The 22883-nt window shown below is 45.7% G+C and overlaps 1 protein-coding gene across 1 annotated transcript in view; it reads left to right on the forward strand.

The window, feature by feature from the left end:
- magi2a (membrane associated guanylate kinase, WW and PDZ domain containing 2a) overlaps positions 1 to 17977 on the forward strand; it is a 961431-nt gene extending 943454 nt beyond the window's left edge. The window contains exon 24 of the mRNA XM_041202174.1: positions 15923 to 17977. Coding sequence (XP_041058108.1) covers positions 15923 to 16728 — 806 coding nt within the window. The 3' untranslated portion in view covers positions 16729 to 17977. The remainder of the gene's footprint in view (positions 1 to 15922) is intronic.
- Positions 17978 to 22883: the final 4906 nt, after the last annotated feature.

Below are 22883 nucleotides of genomic sequence, written 5' to 3' on the forward strand. Positions count from 1 at the left end.
TCCACATAATAAACTTGCTAACAAATGCCTATGAATTAAAGGGGCAGTGAATTTGGCTACAGAACATAAAGCAGTGAGTAGTGGTGAACAGTTGCTTTTCAGGTTGGACATATGCAGTGGTCTCCCCAAGGGGTCGGTCGGTGTTAGGACCGCTGCTCTTCTTGGTATTTAGTAATGACCTGGACTTGGGTATACAGAGCTTAATTTCAAAGTTTGTAGATGGCACAAAATGCAGAAATGTAGTAAACAGCTTTGGTGAGGGCAGAGAAGAGATTTGCTCGAATGGTACCAGGGATAATGGACTTCATTTCCATGGAGAGGCTGCAGAAGCTGCAGGCATTCTCCTTAGAGTAGAGTAGGTTAAAGGAAGATCTGATAAATGGTTCAAAAGCATGAAAGCTTTTGATCAAGTAAATAAGGATAAACTATTTCTAATGCCGGGGTCTGTAACCAAGGGCACAGATTTAAAGTAAATGGCAAAAGAACCAGAGATGACGCTGTGACCGTGACTTTACTCAGAAAGGGAGACACATCCGATTGTGCTAACTAGAGAGGAGTCTCCCTGCTGTCTGCTACAAGGAAGATCATTGCAAGGATCGTCCTCGACCACCTCCACCCAGTGGCTGAGGAATTCTTCCAGAGACATAGTGCCATTTTTTCCCATTGAGAGGCACCACAAACATGATCTTCACTGCGTGGCAAATTGAAGAAAAGTGCAAGGAGCAGCATCAACTTTATATATGGCTTTTGATTCTGTCAACCGCGAAGGTTAATGGAGTCTCCTCCTCAAATCTGGCTGCCCTCAGAAATTTGTCACTATCCTCCAGCTATCCACAATGAGATCCAAACTGTAACCCTCACTAACAGAACCACCTCAACTCCTATCTCAGTGAAAACTGGGGTCAAACAAGGCTGTGCCTTCGCACCAACTTTCTTCTCCATTTTCCTCGCTGCAATACTGCACCTCACCTCCAGTTAATTACCCATAAAGATAATCTATAGAACATTCGGAAAACTATGCAACCTGCACCACCTTCAATCCAAAACCAAAACCACTCCAATCTCAGCCATAGGCCTTCAGTATGCAGATGACACTTGCATGTGCACTCACTCAGAAACTGAGGTCCATGTCATTATCGACCCCTTCTCCAAAACATATGAGAAAATAGGCCTTTCACTAAACACCCAGAAAACTAAGGTCCTCTTCCAACCAGTTCCCACAGCAAAACTTCTCCCCCCCACCCTGCCAATTAAGACAAGATCCTGGAAAATGTGGACCATTTACTATATTTTGGGAGTCTTCTCTCGATGAAGGCAGACATAGACAACAAAATTCATCATTGCCTCCAACATGTCAGCTCAGCCTTCGGCCAACTGAGGCAAAAAGCATTTGAGAACCAGGATCCCAAACCTGAGACTGTGGTCATGATTTATTGGGCAACAGTGATCCCCGTGCTCCAATATGCTTCGGAGACTTGGACAACCTAAGCAGGTACATCAAAGCACTGGAGAAGTACCAACAGCGGTGCATTCATAAGATATTCCAAATCCAGGGGCAAGAAAGACATTAGCCCCATCCTCTCTCAAACCGACATGTCTAGCATTGAGGTACTAATCACTCAAATCTAGCTCCAATGGGCCAAACATATCATTTGTATGCCTGGCACCAGATTCCTGAAGGAGTTGCTCTACTCTGAACAAGGTTATGGAAGGAAACTCCCAGGCGGAGAATGGAAGCACTTTAGAGATCTCCTCAAAGCATTGCTAAAGAGGCCAAACATATCCTCTGGTAGAGTCTGCAGATAGCATATTGGATTTTTCAGCCACCTCAGAACCCATCAAATCAGAGCAGAAGCAAGTTATCCTCAGTCCCAAGGAACTGCCTAAGAAAAAGATTAGGGATAATGGACTGCATTTCTGTGGAGATACTGCAAAAGCTGGAGTTGTTCTTCTTAGAGCAGAGAATGTTAAAGGGAGATGTGATAGATCTGTTCAAAATCATGAATGGTTCTGATAGACTAAATAAGAAGAAACTATTTCCAGTGATGGGTTGGTAACCAAGGACAGGTTTAAGGAAATCCACAAAAAAAACTTGTGCAGCTAGTTATAATGATCTGGAATAGACTGCCTGAAATGCTGGTGCAATCAGATGCTATGGACTAGATTTTATACTCCACGCTGGTGGGTTTGAAGGTGGAGTGTTTCACAATATCCACCGTGTGGCCTTCCTGCCACCTACCTGCTTGACCCCAACTGTATGAAATTTTATGATAGGTGATGGAAGCTTGGGGAGGCTGCCTGCCCTTGAGCCTATTGAGGCCCTTGACTGGCTAATCAAAGGTCACTTAAGGGGTTCATCCCACCCTCACTGCTATTTTACCTGCAGCAATGGAGACCCATGCCAAGCAGGTAGCCCAGCAGCTGTAGCTGTGTGGATGGGTATCATGCAAGGGGTGGGGTCCTCATTTTCAGGGCTCTGTGCCCATCAGAGGCAAATCCCACCCCTCCCCCAAGATCACACCTCCCCTTTACCCTCCCTCCTGGCCTCTCAAACCTGGCCCCTCAAACCCTCACCAGAGCCTGCCAGCCTGATCCAGCAAAATCCCCTCACTTACCTTGGTGTCCAGCTCCAGCAACCATCTTCATTGGGAATTGCCCATGGACCCAGCAGTGGCCACTGCTCGCTCCTGGTGCTGCTGGGACTACAGAGCTGTCGGCTATCAAATTGGCTGGCAACTCTCTGAGCTGGGACTTCTTGTCCCTGAGGGGCAGAAATCCTACTATTAACAGCCAAATGGTCATTTAATGACAATGGACAGCAGATCTTCCCGGAGGGGCAGCTTTTTAACTTGGGGGAGTGGCTGGGACCATGGCACCCCATAAAATCCAGCCCTATAGTAATTTTCAAAATTGAATTGCATAAATATTTAAAAGGAATAAAGTTACAAGGCTGTGGGGATTGAGCAGGGGAGTGGAACTAATTGTCTAGCTCTTTCAAAGTGCCAGCACAGCCATGATGGGCCAAATGGCCTCCTTCTGTGCTGTATGATCAATAGAGAAGCAGTGGCAGACATTTAAGGGGATATTTCGGAGTATTCAGAATAAATACACTCCTACTATAAAGAAAAATTCTAAGACCTCTCAAACCTGGCCCCTCAAACCCTCACCAGAGCCTGCCAGCCTGATCCAGCAAAATCCCCTCACTTACCTTGGTGTCCAGCTCCAGCAACCATCTTCACTGGGGATTGCCCGTGGACCCAGCAGTGGCCACTGCTCACTCCTGGGGCTGTTGGGACTACAGAGCTGTCGGCTATCAAATTGGCTTACTAAAGAAGTTAAGGAAAGCGTCAAACTTAAGGAAAAAGCATATAACTCCGCAAAGATACGTGGCAGGACAGACGATTGGACAGAATATAAAGAATGGCAGAGAATGGCCGAAAAGTTAATCAAAATAAAGAAATTAGAGTATGAGAGGAAGCTAGCTAGAAATGTAAAAACGGATAGCAAGAATTTCTACAGGTACTTAAAAAGGAAAAGAGTAAGTAGAGTGAGGGTTGGTCCTCTAGAGAGTAACAGTGGGGAGCTAATAGTAGATAAGGAAATAGTGGAAGAAATGAACAAATATTTTGCGTCTGTGTTCACTATAGAGGATACAAAAAACATTCCAGTAATAGCTGCAAATCAGGAGGTGAACGGGAGAAAGGAACTTGGTGAAATTGAAATTACTAGGAAAATGGTGCTGAGCAAATTGATGGAGCTGTGGTCTGGCAAGCCTCCGGGTCCCAATGGACTACACCCTAGGATCTTAAAAGAGGTGGCTAATGAGGTAGTTGAAGCACTGGTGTTAATTTTCCATAATTCACTAGATTCTGGAAAGGTTCCAACAGATTGGAAAGTAGCAAATATAACCCCTCTATTCAAGAAGGGAAGGAAATTATAGTCCAGTTAGCTTGACATCTGTCCTGGGGAAGTTATTAGAATCAATCATTAAGGAGGTTATAGCTGGGCACTTAGAAGAACTCAAGGAAATAGAGAAGAGTCAGCATTGTTTTGTGAAAGGAAAATCATGTTTAACCAATTTATTGGAGTTTTCTGAAGGAGAAACATGCACGGTGGATAAAGGGGAGCTTAGACGTACTTCACTTGGATTTTCAGAAAGCATTTAATAAGGTGCCACATCAAAGATTATTACAGAAAATAAAAGCGCCTGAGACATTTCTGTCTGTACAAGCCATCATCTAGACGATGAATGGGGATGAATTTCCAGCAAGGCTTCTGCTGCTCGTCTGCCTTAACTTTGTCACAAAAGCTACAGAAACCTGGGTAAAACAGTATGACAACTGGTTATGCCATTTTTCTAAGTTTTCAGGGGTCTCGGTCAAAGTTAAGACAGGCAAATAGGAGAACCTCTGTGGAAATTTAATTTCAACATTTTAGTCTACTAAACCACAGACAACATTACAGCAGAACCCCTAATGTCCACATGTGCATACTTCTCAGCAGAGATCACTAGGTAATGATAAGGAATGGGATTTTTCTTCTCCTTTTCTCTGGAATGCTGTTTTATGGAGTACCTAAAGTGTTATCCCTGCAAGTTCAAAAAACCCATCTGTTCTCTATAATTCTCATCCTTTTTCAAAATTCCACAAGTATTTTCAGCCAATTGAATGAATTAAAAAAAAATTAAAATGTCAGGTATAATTCAATCTCCAAAACAGCTTAAAATTCTGAGGCCCCAACTCAAATCCAATATCCCATGCTGTTCCAGTTCACCAGCCTAATACTCTATGATTACCTTGTCATTTTGCTTGATTAACACTGACATTTTGTGAAGTCCCATAATACTTTATGCCACTAACTCAATATTTTCTGAGATCTGCTGTCAGTTTGTATCACTGTCCTGAGAATTTCTACTATCACACGTCACTTTGCAATACTAACCCAATATTTTGCAGTACCCCATGTCTCTTTGCATTGCTTACATAATCATCTGTAGGGCTCTTTGTCACTTTTCATCATTGACATGGCTTTCTGTGAAGTCTCCATCATTTTTACACCACTCACACAACACTCTTGAGTTTCCTTCTTACTTTGAATCACAAATAGGACAGTCCTTTTCTGGCATACACGTAGAACTTTCAAGCTCTGCAATACAGCAAGTCCTCAGTGGACCCCTTAGGAAATATTTCAGACCTGTTCCTTCCAGTGACACACATGTAGAAGCAGCCAAGTAGAAATGTGATCAGATCTCCCTCTTTCCCTCCAGCAGTTTGTGTTGCTGTTTCTTTTTCCTCCCTCCCCTACTTTTTCTCTTTTCTTCCCCACTCTGTTTTTATCACTCTCTCCTTTCCCCAGTTTGCATAACTCTTGCACACCATTGTGTCTCCTGCCAATGCAAGATGACCATCAATACCCATCTGCACATGCGCAGAAACCAATGATGTAATTTGCAGGAGACACAGCACCAGCAACAGCCTGACTATGTTGAGCTTCCTCGTAGTGGTTCCACCAGCGGTAAAAACATAAAGCTGTGGAATTTTGCAGTAAATATTTTTGCGAGTTTTTTATTAATCAGCTCTCCAGCTGCCTGACATAATTTTCCAAAAATTAGTGTGGCAATTGAGTAGCTAGTTGATTTCTCAGATTTACATTTTTTGAAATTGGCAAAACACAAATAAAAATAAAAACAGCACGACACTGAAAGCTTAACACTGAAACAAGCAAAAAAGAAAAGGGTAAAATACAGAAAGAATAACCAAGATGACCACAAATCAACCTTGTTGCTCATTGCCCCCTATAAAGATGGCAGCCATGCATGTGCTGCTACCCTGGGCCTACCATCAGCTTACAACTGTGCATACATGGTGTTAGCAGCAAACACCGCACTCTTACTCTAATGCACCCCTAAGGTTGTGTTAGTCTCTCGAGATGCACAGCTGTTTGGGGCTCTCTTTTCATTGACCCTGAAGCTGCCATGCTCATAACTGGCAACGAGGTGATACATTCCAAATAGCAGGGCAACCGACAGGACTTAGATTATTAAGCTTGGTTCCAAGTCATGGCAGCCAGGCTGCAACGTATATGCAAACCACATACAAGGACCATTTCTCCCAAGTCACCAGCAGCAACACTGGGGAGACCAATCACCCATTCTAGTAAAAGCCTGTTGAAAGCGGGGACTGGGAACCTCATTATAAGCTAACTTGGTGTGATCCAATCGTTAAAACCAATGGGTTGAATTTTCCCAGCCCCATTATGGCAGACTTGGAGACGAAGTAACGGGGATAAGGGAGGAGCCACATCAAGGCAGCTGCCCGAAGCTTTCCCGCCACAGGAGTCCTTTCCCTGTGGTGGACTGTGAATCGGGTTGGCTGCCCGCTCCACGGAGGCAGGCTGCCAATTACATTTATTAAAGTCCCATTCAGGGATGATTTTGCGGCCTTGTTACATGTGGAGGCTATTCAGTCCAATGGAGGCAGCATCCCTATGGTAGGCCTGGGAGGTCATTATAGTCAGAGTTTCTATACCCAGATGGGTCCAGAAACATGAAAGGCCACAATCATAGCCAAAGATGATCCAACGGCAAGGTTTCCCTTTCACTCTGAGTGGCCTACCGACTACCGGCTCATCATTTTTGCATTTCATTGATGCCTGCAGGGGCTTCTCCATGTTGAGACAGCCTCGATCTCCAAACAGCATCAGCAGTGCCCACATCTCCCTGTGGTACTTCTGAGTCTCCAGAGTTTCTAGCCCTCTGGGCTTGCAGTATTGAGAGCCATCCCTCCATCCTTGTGGAAGGAGGTTATGGACAATAGGTACTTGTGGGGCCCAAAGTAGCTTTCATTCTTGTCCTTGCCCAGTCTTTTTTTTTAAACTGGCTACCTTTTCAGGCGTGGTCTGCAGCACTCCCTTTTAATAGGGTAAGACCTAGTGAATAGGTTTTAATGCAGCAGTGGGATGCCCACAATCCAGGAAAGAATAAATTTAAAAAAGGAGACAGCAGCTCATGCTTGTGCAGGGAACAATATGCAACGCGTCAGTTCTAGACCACGTTAGTAAATTCCAATGGCAGAGCGTGTCCTATGCACATCATATCCATTGGTACCTCAAAATTGCATCCATTTGCTGTGGACATCACACAACAGCACAAAGGCAGAAGCCTGAAAAAAACATTTGGTAGCCCCAAGTAAAATGATATACACATAAATACACTGCCCAAGCAGCAATTGAGCAGAATGAAATTTTATCTTTTATGATTGTAGTATTTTGTCTTTTTTAAAAATGCCTTATGAAACAAAATAGTGTACCATGTTAGAAACGGGGCCAGCTCCATGCAGATTAGATGCACCTTGCATACTCTGGCAGAGTCAGCACTGCAGGGACAGAATTTTACATCCCGTGGGCAGACACGGGCCTAACTCGATTGGGAGTAAAATAGTGTATGATGACATCAGGCGAGCGTCCCAACATCATCGTAAACTCGCGCGATATTTTGCTCAACAGGCACGTGCAGGTACCGGAGCAACGCCCACCGTTAGTTAAGCAGCCACTTAACAGTCTAATTGACTGTGAGTTTTCCTTGACTGTGCGATTTTCTACTTGTCGCACAGGCAAAACAGGCAAGCAGCCAGCTGACATTTTCCCAGTCTCATATAAGGGTGGGATAAAAAGGGTCAGCAGCATTGCCTTTGTGAGTATTGAGTTTTGGAGATAGTTTGCAGCTGGTGGCTATTTGGTAATTGGCAGCTTCATCTCTATTCAGGGCTTCATTCTTAGCATTTCCAGGCTTCATTTCAGGACTCATTGCTATCTTCCAGGCCCCTGGAGGATTCAGACCGTGTGGACCCTTCCAGGTATCAGACAGCCTTTCCTTACCCTAGCAATAGGGATTGTGGTCTCCGCTGGAGGCACCTCTGAGGAGGAGGAAGAGAAGGGCAGAAGGGAGAGGAGGCCAGGTATCCCTATGAAGCTTCTAGGGGAGGGACCTGAGGGAGGAGAGGCACAAGGCATGCAGGGCCAGCAGGTGGTCCAAGGCAGAAGGGGCCACAGAAGATGCCACTGTCCTGCTGCCAGCGCTTCCAGGTGACGATGCAGCTACCTCGGTATGTCTGAGGTGCAATGCTGAAGGAGGCTCTGCCTCTCAAGGGAGAGCATGACCTCCATTTGCCAGATGATTGGGCCCGAGATCAGCTCTGATTGTGTGGGTGGACACCTCATGCCAGTGGCTCTGAAGGTCACAGTGGCCCTCAACTTCTATGCCTCTGGCTCTTTCCAGCAGTCAGTGAGGGACAGTGAGTCACCGTTGCGTTAAGCTGGTGACAGAGGCTCTGTTCAGGCTGGTACTGACCTTTATTCTTCACCGTATGGAGGAGGCCAGCCAGGTTGAGCAAGCCAGAGCCTTTGCTGGGTTCTCCGTGTCCAGGGCGCAATTGACTGCATACATGTGGCCATCAAGGCGCCAGTGGGTGAGCTGCGTGCCTTCATCATCAGGAAGGGATTCCACTCCGTGAACGTGCAGATAGTGTGTGACCACAGGATGCAGATTCGGCAAGTCTGTGCAAGGGAGCCTGGCAGCCCCCTGATGTATACATCCTGAGACACTCCCAGGTGCCGAGGCTCTTCAGTGCTCCAGCCTGACTAGATCGATGGCTGCTGGGTGACAAAGGCTATCCATTGAAGTAGTGGCTCATGATACCTCTCTGCCACCCAAGAACAGGGGCAGGGAAGTGTTACAATACAAGTTATACTTCCACAGGGGCAGTGATAGGGAGGACCAAGCTGTGTTTCTGATACCTGGAACATTCAGGGGGAGCACTACAATACCCCCCAGAGTGGGTGTCACTGATCGCAGTTGCATTTTACGCTCTCCACGATCTGGCACTGGCAAGGGGAACCCACTGGAGGAAGAGGATCTTGACGCAGCTCCACAGGCGACAGATGATGAGTCCAGTAGTGAGTCCGAAGAGAAGCACGGTGAGGAGAACACTGAGGGCATGGAGCCAGGCCTCAGTAACCTGCAGGGAGGCAGGGACACCAGGGACGTCTCCTTCAAGTAGGCTACCAAAGATCAGCTTCAAACTCATGACAGGGCTGCTGCCTCCATCCCGGGTGTCTGAAAGGACCCTTTCATTTGAACCCAAAGAACACTCAGTGCCTGTGCAATAAGGTTTAGAGCCACCTACATCCAGCACTAGATACTGGCATTCCCTACACCAAGGAAATAAAAAGGTAAAGCATATTCAGGTCATGCCGACAAAAACACAATTTATGTAATTCTGACAATTCAATAACCTTAACAGAAATGTTTCTGATATTCAACATCAGACCAGTATACATGAACAAAAATGAACATAAAATCACCCGTGACCTGTCCCACTTTTGCTCATGGTGCCTTTAACTTACATTTGCAAATGCTACATCTAGGTGCTGCCCGCTCACTGGCACCGGCATTGGAGACAACCTGTTGACTCTGCTGTCTTGTTGGCCTTGGTGACCTTGGCAGTCGTCCTCTGGCCTGTGCTGGTCCTGCCTGGGAGTGAGCAGCCAGTGCCTTGGCTGGTACCTCCCTAATCTCCACAGCCTCATCAGTTGCCACGGTCACTGGCAGAGGGGTGGAGGAGCTGCTACCGTCATCCAGAGCACCCTGAGAGGACCCATAGAGACAACAGGTAGCTCGTACACCAATGTGAGGTCGCTCTGGACCTCCCTGCACACCACTGATGGACAGGCCCCTAGTTGGGATTCTGGGTACCTCATCCATCTCCCACACTGACACTGACCACCTGAGGTCAGTGCCTTTGTGAGGGCTTGCAGGTCTGAGCGCACCCCCAGGAACCCCTCATTCTGTCCCTGGAGCTGCCTCTCCATGAGAGTCGCCACTCTCTCAATGGAGGAGGCAGTGTGCTCGGTCAACACACTGCTCATACTCCACATGGACTCCTCCATCACAGAGACCATGGCACGCATACCGTCATGGATCTCTGACAGATCCTCCCACACATTTCACTGGACATCCAGCATCTGCTGCCTAATTGACAACTCCAGCGGCTCATCATCAGCCTTGGACTGCGCATTGTCCAGGTCTACAGTAGTCCTCCGACTGTCAGCGCCCTGGGCACACTCTGCCTCCGCCTGCACCTCAAGCAATTGTGATGTGCCCTCACCAATGTGCACAGAGATACAAGCTGCTGCTTTAATGCCCACCGAGGTGCTGGTATCTGCGCTGGTGCCTGCTTCAGAGAGCGGGTGTGACGCAGGTACAAATGATGCCTGATGGTCCTCCAGTGTCAGAGGTGGCCCTTCGGAGAGTGAAGGCCTGCTGGCGAACCTAAATGGGAGAAGAAGGACATGTCATTAGTTAAAGTCATCACACTGTCACTGTGCATGCCAGGCACCCTGGTGAGACAATGGAGATCTACATCATGCTGCCCCTGTCGTCCAATGATCAATGGGGGACTCCAGGCTCAAGGCTCACATCATTGAACAGACTACACAAGATTGTTTGCACAAACCAAAATTCTTACCTCTGTACACTGCACTCTCATCTTCCTCTGGCAGTCCCACCTCTCACGTCCGGTTGTACCTGGGTCATGGAGGCTCCCGAGCTCCAGGGTGTCTTACTCATATCTCGAGGGGATTAGGAGGCTAGTGGGGTCTGCAATCTTTCTATATTGTTGTGGGCTGTCTTCTCCTGGAACAACAGAGGAGCATTGATTAGTCCACTCTGTACCTGCAGCGCCATTGCAGCTTGGCCAACCCTAGCTAAGGGACGCCTCGCAGGGCACATCCAAGTTGTGGCCCTCAAACCACAAGGCACTCAGTCCAAGCAGCCACTTGGACTCACCCCCTGGGCCAGCTCCAGCATCATTGACAGTTGACACTCAGACTCTTGCACCCCTGAGGTCCATGGGGGTACGGCCAGACCTTAACACATCTGCACACCTACCCATGCCAACATGGTACCCTTTCTGAGTGCAGCAGGTCATTGAAGTGCTTCTGGCACTGCACCCAGGAGCTCCACACCACGTCACAACTGCTGAGTGGCTCCGTCACCTCCTCCCATGCCTTCTTGGTGAGGTACGGTGGCCTCCTCTTCCCATCCCTGGGGACAGGGGTGTCCCTCCTGGCAGCCACCTCCTCCAGGAGGACGATGAGGTACTCATCAGAGAAGTGGTGGGGGGGTGCAGTGACCACCCGATCTGCCCTTCAGCCTGCCACGTCCAGCTGCATAGTGTTGGCTCAGGGGATGTCCTCCGTGGCAGCCTTCCAGGGGCTTTCTTGGCTGCTTTTAAACCAGCTGTTGGGTTGCCATTGGACCCGGAGGCCGACAAGCCCCTCTCCCTGCTCGTTTCACGCTCGGTGGGCCTTAATTGGCCCGCCCACCCAACAAAGGGTAAATCCTGCCCCAAGTTAGTTCTGATCTTTGTATAAGTGCTAAAATCAAGCAGCCCATGCAATTTTGGGGCCCAGTGTGCAAATGCAAGAATTGATATACACATAGATGTACTGCCAATTCAGCAGTTTTGAGTTATTCTCAAAAATATATTTTATAAATGCATTATTGATGAAACAAAATATTATACATATTGGAAATGAAGCATTCAGTGAATTGCTGCTACCTTGGGAGCGCTGTTCCCACCAGACAGAATTTAAGATCACTCCCATGATATTCTGGATAACCTATTGTATTTAAATTTAAATTATACTGATTGAACATGTGCTGTGTCCAAAGACTTTGCTCATTGTATGCTGATGCTTCATCCTGAGCCATTTTTCTTGGCAGTCTTTGTCAGTGGTGGTTTGCCGTTGCTTTGCACTCTCAGGGGCCGGGTCAGGAGATCCCAAGTCTACATCAGCCAGAACAGGAATTAAACCCGTGTTGTTGGCATTATTCTGAACAACACGCTAACCAACCGAACAAACCAGCCCCCAAGTTTACATTACCTTCTGTGAAATGTTTAAGGAGAATTTGATAACCTCATAATAATTAGAAGTGTTGTAATTACATATATCAGACTTCAGATCAGTTCTGTTCACTTGCTAAGGTGAGGTATACCAATAATTTAGTAACACTTTCAGAAGACAATTAACATAAAGGCATGTTACTAGCTTATACTTATTCATTTTCCACATCTCTGATTGTGTTTTCTACAGGAGAATGCCTGCCTCGTGTTGCATGCCATGATGTTAAGTTGCTTCATGAGTGTTTCTTAGAATCCATCAACACATTCTTGCTTCACCTAGCTCCTATTCTTATTGATGTTTGCCTTGTAACTCTTACACCAGATCTTACACCAAGATCAGAACTAACTTGGGACCTGGGGCAGGATTTTCCCTTTGTTAGGTGAGCGTGCAGGGTGGGCCTGGTAGTGGCCGCGAAACAGGCCGTCCGCAATCAGGCCTTGACCACAATTTCACACTGGCGGGCCAATTAAGGCCCACCCAGCGTGAAACGAGTGGGGGCCGGGGGCCTGTCAGCCACTGGATCCAATAGCGACACAACGGCTAGGTTATGTCTGAAAATTAATTTAAATACAGAACGATTTTGGGTAATCACATCGACATATATGTACCACAACTTATGAATTTGAAACATGATGTTGACTAATAAATAACAAAGTATATATTTTTACTGAAAACTGATTACCCAGTTTTGTCCTGTTCAAGTGCCTGTGCTGATTCCCCCCCTTTCCCTTGGTCACCAAGAAAACCTACTCAAGCAACACCTGCACGCTACTTTGGAACAGGAGTTCTGGGATTGTGAAATGTGCCCCTAATTGCATGTGTGCTTGCCAAAGCAGCAATTGAGCAGAATGAAAATTTATCAGTTTTCTTTGAAGAATGTAATATTTTGCTTTTTTTAAAATTCCTAATTTGTGAAACAAAACATTGTACATGTTAAAAAGCAGCCCTCCAAAGAAGCATCAGTCATGTCACATTTATATTATATTCAGTATGGCCTATAGGCACAGGAAAGAAAATAATTTATCAAGTGCACTGTTAGAATCTAGATTTATCCGTAACACAGCAGCATGTTTTGGAAACTTGCAACAGGATAATAAGCAAACTATTAAAAAGCACCATGATTTTAAAGTAATATGGAGTTCATTTTTTAAAACAATTATCCCAAGCATCTGCTTCCAACATTATTTTTGCAATGCAGCATATGAACACTAACAGCATCAGCTAACATGGCGACCAGGAGGGGAAGTTGGATGGCAGCAGTTTATTGGGGAGAGTGTTGAGGGAGCAGGCACTGGATGTCATTGACAAACAAGATTGAGATTAAAGCAGGTATGAGGGGAGATTGGAAAGAAACTAGAGGAAAACATGAATTCAAAGCTAGGGCAGAGGAGAATCTTAGAGGAAGTTTGGCCCAGTGGGCTAAGCAGAAGGAGGGAAGCAACAGTGGCAGCTGATTGGGTGGTTTCAATCTTAGTGATAAGAAAAGTTCATGAACTTCTCACAGGTGAGGGTGGAGAGGACTGAGAAGGGCAGTTTAAGAAAACATTTTGCTACAGAGAAAAGAAGCCAGAGGTTATCTCTGCATTCCGGGATGACCACAGAACAGTGAGAAGTTTTGGGAGAAGAGTGCAGCTTCATATTGCCCAGCTAGATCTGGTGGTGATTGGTTAAGCCAGCTGTCTGCCATATCCATTCAAGTTTGGATGCCCTAGACTTAAGGGAGTGGAGATGAGGACTTTACCAAGGGGATGTCCAGTATGAGAGAGTAAAGATCCTAATAGGAACTAGGTCATCAAAGCTGGAGATAAGTGTAGTTGAGCCAGCTCAGAGCTGCCGAAAGGGGTGCTAAAGGCTAGACGGTTTTGATTTTGAAAATATCATTGTGAGTGAATTGGCAGAGAATTTAACTCTAGGAGTGGACACGACAGGAAATAGGATGGGGAAGGGGAAAGGAGATGTGGGTGGTGAGCAATACAGGTAAGTAATCAGAGATGGCCTTATCTGTGATTGATGCTATTGGAGTAGTGAGGCCATGTGAGATGGAAGGTCAAGAGGGTGGCCAAGAATATAGCTTCTATTGAAGTTGATTTGGGAAAATTAAGGGAGGATAGCAGCACAGTGAGCTCAGATGAGAGAGAGCATGATGAATTGAGGTAGAAGTTAAAATCACCGAGGATGAAAAGATGCAGAGGCTGAGGGAGGAAAACAGTGAAGATATCCAAATGGGAATTTTTTTTTATGGTACTTGGATGGGCGGTAGAGAACAAGGATTTTGAATGAGAGGTGAGAATGTTGGAACAAAGTGAGATGCTCAAAGGAGGGCATGGTACCAGAAGTATAGGGGGACAGACCAAGAACTAATTGGTGGTAAGTGCCACACCACCACAGTCTAGTTAGGGCAAGTAGTGGAAAGTATAGGCTGCAGGGAGACTTGATTTAGGGGAAGGTTTCATCATCCCTTAGCCAGGTTTCCAACATGGCTATGATGTCAATACATTCATCCACTATAAACTCATGGATGGCAAAGGCCTTGTTCACAAGTTAAGAGACATCTTGAGGGAGGTGCAGAGGTGGGTGGTAATAGCTGAGCTGTTGGCAGAGTTCACAGAGATGAATTGGGTAGGAAGAAGATTGGCAAGATTAACCACCAATGGCTCTGCTGGGTGGGGAGATCAGAGAGGGAAGAATGGAACATTTGGGGTTGCAGCTCATAAGGAGGCAACAAGTGCCTCAATGAGCCCTTCAGAGGATGAATGGTGGAGCCAGGAATAAAAAGAGGGTGAGGAAATTTTTTACAAGAATTAAGATTAAAAACTTCAACTGTAAATAAAAAGATAGATCGAAGGAAATGGTAAAAGATAAGGTGCGCAAAATTATGTACAGTTTTTAAATTAATTATTTTTTGTAGACTAGGGTTAATGTTACAATGTTAAACCACAAATGATAGTTGACTATTATTGTATGAATAGTGTTTGTTTAACATTAGTTTGTGTGGTCTGAAAACACACATAAACTGGCTGACCTAGGGACACTCATTTCTCTGGTCCTGGTGCAAGGCTAAGGACTAAAATAATTTTGTAAATCTTACTCATATGGTGTGCACTCCTTGTTGGCTGGATTTTTCTCTTACTACGGTTAGACTTGAAATTCTGACCTTTAGAAATAGTTCTAAAGTTCAACAAGGCTGCAACCATTACTTTAAATGAATATGTATAAAATATATTTGTGAATATATAATGAAGGACAGTGACTCATTGATTTCCATCACGCAGCGTCATCATGCTAGCTGATGGAATGTACCTTTAAATATAAAAGCTATTTGAGAACATCAGACAAATTTAGGGGTGTAGATTAGGGGTGGATACATTGTTAATTTTTTTGTGTAGTTTTACAGCCAAAGCAAAGTGTTGTATTATTATTCTGATTTAAAAGTGCAAAATTTTAGCAAAGAGCAGCAATCCTTGGAATATTGTCCATAAGTGAAACTTATAGGAAATTAGAGCTTTAAAATTGCAGTGCATTTTCACCTATTTTGCATGTCATTAAATATTTCATCAAAATGGTGGCAATTCATGCAATTTTTCTCATTCCTACTTTTGAATTTTTACATGTCCTATTACATTATAAGGATTATTCCCAACTTCAGGACATTCTGTACTAAGTACTAAAAGAAGAATTTTTGGTTGCAAATAGATAATAACCATATATTTTAATGAGGAATTGTAACTGTAAATTAAATGCAAATTACAGAAAAAAAAGAACTAAAGTAATGATAAGTAAATTGACGTTCGGCCAGATTGAGATCCATAACAAGATCATTTATTGAAAACATTTTCTTTTCTTTTCTTTTACTTGTTCATGTGATTCGAGCATTGCTGGCAAGGCCAGAATTTATTGTCCATCCCTGACTACACTTCAGAAATCCTAGGCTGACTCTTTTTAATTATTGTTTCAGCAGACAACCACAGCTCCTGGAATGCTTCCTCTGCAGGCTCCCCAAACTTGTCGGAAATAATCACAATCCCTGATGATCTGATACCACCATCACCGTCATCGCATTCTGCCCCAACCTGTGATTCCATTCACCAGCTAGCCTCAGAGACATTATGGGACATCAAGAAAGAACGTGATATCGTGAGAAGGGAGCACTCTGCAGATTACCATGAGAGGAGAAGAAGGGACAGATCGGAGAGCCCAGGAAAAGTGGATAAGTTGAAGCAACATCAAACCTATAAGAAGAACCTTCCTAGGCTTTCTAAAGAAAATAGTAAAAAGACATATGGTGGCAGGACCACCTCTGAGAACAGAGCAACTGGGAGGAAATGTTTTACAGAGACTAAATCAGGGGAGGACAAGTTTGATGAGACGAGCAATGAAAAGCATAAACGTGGTAGATCCATGTCCCCAGCTTCCAGGAGGGGAAGATCTCCTGGAATAAAAGTGGATCATAAAGTTGAGAATACCACTGGGAGAACATTGCTGAAAACACATAAACATAAGGTGAAATCAGCAGATTTTGGCCTACGGACAAATAGTGGTGATGTTGGTAACTTCCACAAAAATGCCTTAGAACAGGTCAGCAAAGACCTTGAACGAGATCCCAAAAAGATCCCCAGTGAAGAGCATATACGTTCAAATCTTGCTATTCAAAGTAATAACACTTTAACTCGCAAGTCAACTGTCTCACCTGGGCCATGGAAAATCCCTGGTTCCGATAAGTATCCCAGTACACTGAAATCTGGTGCTGCCACCATGGGCAGATAAAGTAATAATATGTTATTCTCCCTATTGTAGGATAGATGCAGGACATTCTCCCAGCATTTCCTCTTATCACGTTATTTATCTAACTTAATTTGAACAGTCACTCAGCCTTATAAACTGGAAGCATTTGCATTAACAATATAATGGGAATAATATTCAATGGGGCAATGATGTATTTGGGTATGAATGACTTTAAAGAAAGCAACCAGCAGTATTTTGAACCTTCAATAAACTGAAGTTTCACCACTATGCTGTTGGGCCAGGGGCAACATCCTTGTGTCAAACCTGTGAACTATACCGATCAGTGCAGTGCAATTATATTGGTAAACTAAACAGAGAGCAAGAACATTATTGGTGCTTCAGTTGAAAAAAATGTTTAATGTATGAAGGATTTGCTTCATCTGTATGCTGCAGTCATAGACATTGTATCAGTAATCTTTGTATTAGTGGGAACATCAGTTGTTAAGAGTCTGGCCTTAAGTAAAACTGCACTGAGGAATGAGGCACTGAAGAAAAATGGAAGTCTACACAAAGCTGAATTTTTGTAAATATTCAACTTACAAAACAAATGCCTAGCCCAGGGGTTAAAGTTGTTTTAAATCATACTAGGGCCTTGTCACTGAGTAACACAAGCTAACATATTTAATTTAAATTGCATCTTGTATCAAAGCAACCCAACCTTTATATCCATATCTGTGAACCAAGCACAAAAATAGTGTAATAGTAATAAAATAATGGAGTTGATTTTCACATTGAAGTTTACTTAACAATGAACGTGAGCAAAGTTCACCTACTTTATCCTCTGGCCTAGCCGTAATCTGATTTCTACCATTAAAGGTACATTATTGTCAGGTTTTGGACAATGCTTCTGTATTGTAGTGCACGTACCTGTATTATCCTCTGATTTTAGATTTATGAAAGACTGGGATTACGATTGCAGAAGCAAACTATATTTTGCACAGTTCACAGCTCTTACTTGTGCAGTAATTGCTGTATGCCGTCTGTAATCAAAATGATCTGTGAACATGGCACGTCACTTACCCTTTGGATAAATATTGCTGTGTAGTGTTAGCTGTGAATTTACCTTGTACAGTATCTCTATAAATATGATTCCATGTATTATTAGTCACAAAGACTGTAAGTGAGCAACTATTTTTATGAAATGCACCACTATGGATAAATTAACTTTTACAAAAATCTTGTTTATGATATTCTATCTGAAACACTGTCAAATAAAGTGCATAATCTGAAATTAGCATTTGCCTGGGTGTTTCAATGCTTTCCAGCTCAGGAAAAAAATTACTGAACTTGTAGATCGACATTTGAAGCTATCAAAAGTTAATTTTCTGCATGTTCTTTACTTATATTATGCAAGTCATCTTTTAAGTGTGTCAATGAAACTAGCCTTGTTATGTTCTATCAACATCCTTTATTCAAAAGTCAGTGCTGTTGGCGTTTTACATTTGCCTTTAGATACCATAATACCACTACTATCAAAAGTCTCATTAATGTCTTTAGAAAGAGGCTTTATGAATGTTTTATAAAGGTGCTCAACTTCTTCCATGGCAGAAAAGGTTTTATCAGGACAGAACCACAATAGGCACAGCAAAGGGTTCTTTGAAAATTTCATTTCAATTGCTACAATAGAATCTCCCCTATTCTGCAAATTCATGAGGGCAGTCAAAAAGGTCTTTGCCTGCTGTTAAGACTAAAATTTTAGATACTGTCATTCTATGATACTGATCAGTGGTCTCAAAAGAGAATACATAAAGTGACTTTAGTAGTGTGTTTTTTTAACAAAACCTTATAGGTTTTATTTTAAAAGATTATGGGCAGAATCATCCCAGATTTGCACTAAGTGCAGTAGCGGGCGGGGAAAATGACATTTTCCCACCGGCCGCAATGGCGGCTTCTCACACCATATTGTTCCAACCCGCTGAATTAATCATGCCTTACCGGGAAACATTCGCCCACCACGCCATCACCTCGCTGCTTCATCACGCCAGGTGCCACATTTAAAGTGCAGCCGTGTGCACACCTCTCAGTGCTTCCAGCCCAGGACTGCTGCACAGAAGACAGGATGGCCCCGAAAGGTAAAAAGACTGCAGCCCACCGGTTTAGTGACATATCCCTCGAGTGCATTTTGGATGCCATAGAGGCACCCTGTGAAGTCCTCTACCCCGCTCTGGTCGCAGGAGGAACAGTAGCATCACGAATCCAGCATGGGAGGCGGTGGCAGTGGTGGTCAACTCCAATACCCTGCAAAAGAGGACAGCCACCCAGTACTGTAAGAGGATGAGTGATCCATTCCAGGAAAAGACACTGTTCTCACCGTTCTCATCTGACACACTCACAAACCTATCACACATCCGCAGAGACCTCACTCACTGCCAGTTCAAGGGACATCAGTACTCACTCTCTCACACACACATCTTCATTGTCCTCATCCCGTCCATGGGACCACTCACCACACACACATTGCCAGGCATATTTATCATCTGATCTGGCAGGTGTCCCACTTAAACTCTCTCCATCTCTATTCATGCAGGACAAGCTGGTGCACAACAACAGGGAGAGGCCGCTTACTGGTGGAGGAATGCCTGACATTAAGGTCCTCACAGACTTTGAAAACAGAGCCATCCAGCTCACCAGCGGGGATCTGGAATGTCCTGCACTGACAGTGAGGTCAGAGCTGCTCTACCAAGTGAAGATCCAGCGGTGCAACATTCATCAGACAACCAGGCTGTAAGTGATGTGTCCTCTTTCACAAGCCACTGCCATGCACTAATTATCTCTGCTTGCTTTTACAGGCAAATCTGCCAAACAGCCAAGAGAGTCCACGACCCAGGGCCTCCAATCAAACCCTGAGGGAAGCTCGGAAGAGGAAATTGCTGAAACTCTCCCTGAAGACCCATCACAGCGCTCACACGCATCCTCGCCAGAGCAGAGACACGCACCTCGGTGGCACCTTCCTTTAGAATAGTCTCAGGATCACAATCTGGTGAGCACATCGCACTTCCTGATCCACATCAGGCTGCGGCAGGGACTGCCCAGGTCCCCGGCACTCGGAGGAATGCTGGAGATTAGGAATTTGTTGAGTCCGAGCCAGATGACGAGTCTTTGGACTCTGTCATGTCTCAGTTGCTGGAGCTGAAAAGGCAAGCTTGGGAACATCAGGAAGGGATTTCTACTGCAATCCTCAGGTTGCAAAGTTGGAGGAATCGTCCACTTTCAGCCTGAGGTGATTGCGCTGGCATGCCAATGCACCAAGGTCAACACTGGTAAGATGGCAGCTGCCATGGAGAACTTGGTCCAAAACGTCACTCCTGCTCTACTGCGTGGGCTCAACTCCATTGACGACGCCGTAGTTGGCCTCTAACAGTGTGTACGGGAGACAGGTGCGGGGCAGCTCGATCTCACTCCAGCTACCCCTGCTCCTCAAGGAGTCAGCCAGGGATCCAGGGGCACCCGTAGGGAGGAGGAATAGCAGGTGCACCCCCTGGGGCCATCCATCCAGGTAACGCCAGGAGTGTCCGGCTCACCCAAATCTCCTCTTCCTGTGACCTCAGCAGCTCCAGCTCCATCGGCCAAGGAGGGTGACACTGCCACAGAGCAGGACCCCAAAAGCAGGCCGGGGTCCTCCAGGTCTTGGCCTCCAGAGGATGCCCATCAAGGTCATCACAGACAGGGCATGGCAGTCAGCAGGCTGCCTCCACCTTCACTGTGTTTATCTGGGGAGCACCAAGACAGTGGCTGAGTTAGGAAGGTTAAGAAGATGTACAAACCTAGCAGCTATGAGGGCCTCCCAAGCCTCATTGCCTTCAAAGGCCTCCTCACCCTCATCATCATTGACGGTCTCCTCATTAGAGGAGACCTCCAGCTCCTGCATCTCCTCCTCAGCCAGCATTGCAGAGCCAGGTTGGAAAGGGTGCAGCAGGCAATGACGACGCGTAACACAGAGATAAAAACAAAAAAACTGCGGATGCTGGAAATCCAAAACAAAAACAGAATTACCTGGAAAAACTCAGCAGGTCTGGCAGCATCGGCGGAGAAGAAAAGAGTTGACGTTTCGAGTCCTCATGACCCTTCGACAGAACTTGAGTTCGAGTCCAGGAAAGAGCTGAAATATAAGCTGGTTTAAGGTGTGTGTGTGGGGGGCGGAGAGATAGAGAGAGAGAGAGGTGGAGGGGGGGGTGTGGTTGTAGGGCCAAACAAGCAGTGATAGAAGCAGATCATCAAAAGATGTCAACGACAATAGTACAATAGAACACATAGGTGTTAAAGTTAAAGTTGGTGATATTATCTAAACGAATGTGCTAATTAGGAATGGATGGTAGGGCACTCAAGGTATAGCTCTAGTGGGGTTTTTTTTATAATGGAAATAGGTGGGAAAAGGAAAATCTTTATAATTTATTGGGAAAAAAAAAGGAAGGGGGAAACAGAAAGGGGGTGGGGATGGGGGAGGGAGCTCACGACCTAAAGTTGTTGAATTCAATATTCAGTCCGGAAGGCTGTAAAGTCCCTAGTCGGAAGATGAGGTGTTGTTCCTCCAGTTTGCGTTGGGCTTCACTGGAACAATGCAGCAAGCCAAGGACAGACATGTGGGCAAGAGAGCAGGGTGGAGTGTTAAAATGGCAAGCGACAGGGAGGTTTGGGTCATTCTTGCGGACAGACCGCAGGTGTTCTGCAAAGCGGTCGCCCAGTTTACGTTTGGTCTCTCCAATGTAGAGGAGACCACATTGGGAGCAACGAATGCAGTAGACTAAGTTGGGGGAAATGCAAGTGAAATGCTGCTTCACTTGAAAGGAGTGTTTGGGTCCTTGGACGGTGAGGAGAGAGGAAGTGAAGGGGCAGGTGTTGCATCTTTTGCGTGGGCATGGGGTTGTGCCATAGGAGGGGGTTGAGGAGTAGGGGGTGATGGAGGAGTGGACCAGGGTGTCCCGGAGGGAGCGATCCCTACGGAATGCTGATAAGGGGGGTGAAGGGAAGATGTGTTTGGTGGTGGCATCATGCTGGAGTTGGCGGAAATGGCGGAGGATGATCCTTTGAATGCGGAGGCTGGTGGGGTGATAAGTGAGGACAAGGGGGACCCTATCATGTTTCTGGGAGGGAGGAGAAGGCGTGAGGGCGGATGCGCGGGAGATGGGCCGGACACAGTTGAGGGCCCTGTCAACGACCATGGGTGGAAAACCTCGGTTAAGGAAGAAGGAGGACATGTCAGAGGAACTGTTTTTGAATGTAGCATCATCGGAACAGATGCGACGGAGGCGAAGGAACTGAGAGAATGGGATGGAGTCCTTACAGGAAGCGGGGTGTGAGGAGCTGTAGTCGAGATAGCTGTGGGAGTCGGTGGGTTTGTAATGGATATTGGTGGACAGTCTATCACCAGAGATTGAGACAGAGAGGTCAAGGAAGGGAAGGGAAGTGTCAGAGATGGACCACGTGAAAATGATGGAGGGGTGGAGATTGGAAGCAAAATTAATAAATTTTTCCAAGTCCTGACGAGAGCATGAAGCGGCACCGAAGTAATCATCGATGTACCGGAGAAAGAGTTGTGGAAGGGGGCCGGAGTAGGACTGCAACAAGGAATGTTCCACATACCCCATAAAGAGACAGGCATAGCTGGGGCCCATGCGGGTACCCATAGCCACACCTTTTATTTGGAGGAAGTGAGAGGAGTTGAAGGAGAAATTGTTCAGCGTGAGAACAAGTTCAGCCAGACGGAGGAGAGTAGTGGTGGATGGGGATTGTTCGGGCCTCTGTTCGAGGAAGAAGCTAAGGGCCCTCAGACCATCCTGGTGGGGGATGGAGGTGTAGAGGGATTGGACGTCCATGGTGAAGAGGAAGCGGTAGGGGCCAGGGAACTGGAAATTGTTGATGTGACGTAAGGTGTCAGAGGAATCACGGATGTAGGTGGGAAGGGACTGGACAAGGGGAGAGAGAAGGGAGTCAAGATAACGAGAAATGAGTTTTGTGGGGCAGGAGCAAGCTGAGACGATCGGTCTACCGGGGCAGTTCTGTTTGTGGATTTTGGGTAGGAGATAGAAGCGGGCCGTCCGAGGTTGGGCGACTATCAGGTTGGAAGCTGTGGGAGGGAGATCCCCAGAGGAGATGAGGTCAGTGACAGTCCTGGAAACAGTGGCTTGATGTTCAGTGGT

The sequence above is a fragment of the Carcharodon carcharias genome, chromosome 13 (assembly GCF_017639515.1).
Source record: "Carcharodon carcharias isolate sCarCar2 chromosome 13, sCarCar2.pri, whole genome shotgun sequence".
NCBI lineage: Eukaryota > Metazoa > Chordata > Chondrichthyes > Lamniformes > Lamnidae > Carcharodon > Carcharodon carcharias.